This window comes from Microtus ochrogaster, linkage group LG5 (assembly GCF_000317375.1).
Source record: "Microtus ochrogaster isolate Prairie Vole_2 linkage group LG5, MicOch1.0, whole genome shotgun sequence".
NCBI classification, from domain to species: domain Eukaryota; kingdom Metazoa; phylum Chordata; class Mammalia; order Rodentia; family Cricetidae; genus Microtus; species Microtus ochrogaster.
The window spans coordinates 37,281,051-37,284,512 of NC_022031.1; the positions used below are offsets into that span (position 1 = coordinate 37,281,051).

Consider the following 3,462-nt stretch of genomic DNA (forward strand, 5'->3'; position numbering starts at 1 on the left):
TTGGATGCTCAACTTACTAAACCTGGATGGAGGTGGGCGGTCCTTGGACTTCCCACAGGGCAGGGAACCCTGATTGCTCTTTGGGCAGAGGAGGGAAGGGGACTTGATTGGAGGAGGGGGAGGGAAATGGGAGGCAGTGGCGGGGAAGAGAAATAAATAAATAAATATCTTTAAAAAAAAAAAAAGAAAGTAGAAAAAGACAAGATCTCCTGAGTAAACTGGGAGCATGGGGACCCTGGGAGAGGATTGAAGGGAGGAGAGGAGAGGCAGGAAGGGGATCAGAGAAAAATGTAGATCTCAATAAAATAAAATAAAAAATATCCATTTTTGGTCAGAGGTAAAGGTTCACAACTATAATCCCAGCACTCAGGAGACTGAAGTAGGAGCATGCCCACCAGTCTGAGGATAACACGGGTTACAGAGCTAAGACCCTGTGTTAAAAACAGAACATGACTCAGGCCCTCAAACTCAGTCCTTGGGAGCTCTGGCAGAACTAGTAAGAGTTCAAAGCCAGCCAGGGCTACATAAGACCCTGTTCAAACAAACAAACAAAATCCTATATAACATTTGTGCAAGACATACATATGGTTGTGTTTTGTTGTTTCCCGCCCCCCTTTGGGTTTTTTTTGGCGGGGGGTTGAGACAGGGTTTCTCTGTGTAACAGCCTTGACTGTCCTGGAACTCGCTCTTGTAGAACAGACTGCCTTTGAACTCACAAAGATCCGCCTGTCTCTGCCTTCCCTGTGCTGAGATCAAAGGTGGGCGCCCCACCATCCGGCCCATCACAAGGTTGCTGAGTGATAAATACATGGATGTCTGGTGACCCGGTTCAGCTTTCCCGCAATGACAATGATTTCCCTTGCACCCCACTCTCTTGGGAGAACAGCAGAGTGTCAGATTCCCCCGGCAACCCTTCTCACCTCAGTCTCAGGGACTGAGGGCACTCTCTGGATCCGCTGATTGACCTCCTTCAGGAAAGCATCAATCCTCTCTTTCTTCTTGTCGGAGAGTCTCACTTCCTTCAGTAACTCCTCCACCTGTAAGAGAGGGAAAAAGGAAAACCTGTCAGGCTCAGGACCCCAGGAAAATCCCTCTCACCCATGCCAGGGTCGCCTATAAGGACCTGCAAGCGAAGCAAGCTGGAGTGGAACAAGATCTCCGTCTCCCGCAGGCGATTCAGCTCCTCGTTTGTAGGCTCCTTGTACAGTTCTGCCCGACTGAGCTTCACGGGCTGCAGGAGGCCGTCTGCAGGTGGCTCAGTTTTTGAGCGCTTTCTGGAGGTCACCTTCTCCTTGCTCCCCTCTTCCAGGCCAAGCTCCAAAACCTATGACCAGAGAGGGAAAAGCCAACATGAAACCGTAGGTACCTACATCAGTTGCTTAAAGGTTATGGGTAAAGGCTTCATCTTCTCTAGGTCCTCCCTTTCAGTGGGCATCGGATTTTAGACAACTCGGGATGTCCGTCATCGGGATGAGTCTGACAGCTGTCTTACTTGGGCCTGGCTGAGTTAATTTAATGTTCATTGCCTTAAGCAGAGCCCCAAAGCCCTCGTGGTTCCAGATACCGCAAATCTCCTCCAATCCTGCTGCATTTAGACCTTGCCAGGCCTCGCTTCCCTGAAAATCTTTACCCAATGATCTAAGTTAGAAGAATGGAGGAAACGCGGTTCCTCCAGGATGGGCCGCCCTGAAGTCCCCCACGAGCTAGCTGTCAGGCCTGACTACCTCATGCTCTGTAGCCAAGAAAGCACATTTTGGAACTCTTTCACCTACTGAGATCAACCAACCTCTGGCTCCCCCGCTGCTCCGCGAAGCTGCTCTCCGGCGGGGGCCGGCCCCATCTCCACCGCAGGTTACTCTCCCGCACTAGGAATTCAAGCCGGATTTACCGCTTAGCTCCCCACGTGGGCCGAAAGGACAACTCCAGAGTTCGAACCCCTGTCACAGGTCCCTCCCACTGCAGGACCATTGGGCAAAAGCACGGCACCTCGATCACTATTGGTCAATCCTTCGCACGGAACAGCCCATTATGGGCGGGACCAAAGGAGGTCCTGGGATTTACTATTTCTTCGCGACACTACACCGGAAGCGCGTGTGAGTCCAACTGGTCGCGTTCTTTCCTCACTTCCCTATCTAGGAAGGGAAGGGTGGAGCTTGCCTTCGTTTCCGGTGGGGTTTTTGTTTTGTTTTGTTTTGTTTTGTTTGCCTGTTTATGCTAGTGGTTCTCAGCATCTGACCTGTCGTGTCTATTAGCAAGTCATGTGATTTCTACCTCTTGAATTCGTTTTTTTCTGTTTTCCCAGCCAAGTTTAGTTCAAGTATCTAGAATTCTAACAGCCTCTCTCCAACTTTTCCTTCTTAAAATATAAAATAACGGCCAGGCAGTGGTGGCACATGCCCTTAATCCCAGCACTCAGGAGTCAGAGGAGGATCTCTGAGTTGGAGGCCAGCCTCGTCTACAAAACAAGTTCTAGGACAGCCAAGACTGTTACACAGAGAAACCCTGTCTTGAAAAATGTGTGTGTGTATACGCACACATACATGTGTATGTGTATAAAAGATACAAACATTAAAAGTTTAAACACAGATCCTTGTAATAGTGAATTTCTAAATAGCTTTTATCTTCATTCAGTGTTACTATCTCGTCAGATTTACTTTACCTTTATCTATTATCTTACAAAACCACTTGAGCTGCACATGAATGCTCATTACAATAATTCCATTCACAAGCCTGAGCCTGAGCTACTAGAAGGAAGCTGAAAATGATACTTTGGCGTCTACCTCTTAAGATCTCTTATCTAGGTTATGTGTGGTGCATATACCTTTAATCTAAGCATTTAGGAGGCAAATGCAGGCAAGACCAGACTGATCTACAGAGGGAGTTCCAGATCAGTCCAGGGCTAGATAATGGTACCGTGTCTCAATAAAGAAAATAAATTGAGCGTGGTGATGAATGTCTTGTTTTGTTTGTTTGTTTGTGTTATTTTTGGGTTTTTGTTTGTTTGGGTTTTTTTTTTTTGAAAGAGACAGGATTTCTCCTTGTGTAGTCCTGGCCCTCTTGGAACTCTCTAGACCAGGCTGGCCTAGAACTCACAGAGACCCACTTGCCTCTGCCCTCCAAGTGCTGGGATTAAAGGCGTGCACCTCCACCATGTGGTGCACATCTTTAATCCCCACATCCCAGTGATGTGGTGGACGCACTCAGGGGGCAGAGGCAGGCAGATCTCTGAGTTCAAGGCCAGCCTAGTCTACGTGGGAAGTGTCAGGCTAGCCAGGACTGTTTTGTAAGATAAATAAGACAGAGCAGAGGGGAGTAATAGAGAGGAAAAGAGGTCAAGAGTTGGCACCTTAGGACGTTACGAGACCACTCCGTGGGTAAAAGCGTCTGCCATCTGGGACCCACGTGGAAGGAGAGAACTGACCCTTGCTAGTTGTCCTCTGACCTCCACATTCATTTGTGTGA

The 3,462-nt window shown here is 48.3% G+C and overlaps 1 protein-coding gene across 2 annotated transcripts in view; it reads right to left on the bottom strand.

Annotated features, from left to right (window-relative positions):
- Positions 1-1,885, bottom strand: part of Nol6 (nucleolar protein 6) — an 11,810-nt gene extending 9,925 nt beyond the window's left edge. For both annotated transcript variants that reach the window (XM_013351936.2, XM_026786825.1), the window contains exons 1-3: positions 1,787-1,885; positions 1,124-1,324; positions 921-1,037 (exon numbers count right to left, since the gene is read on the bottom strand). In XM_013351936.2, the coding sequence (XP_013207390.1) occupies positions 921-1,037; positions 1,124-1,324; positions 1,787-1,840 (372 nt within the window). In that variant the 5' untranslated portion in view covers positions 1,841-1,885. The remainder of the gene's footprint in view (positions 1-920; positions 1,038-1,123; positions 1,325-1,786) is intronic.
- Between the last annotated feature and the right edge of the window lie 1,577 nt (positions 1,886-3,462).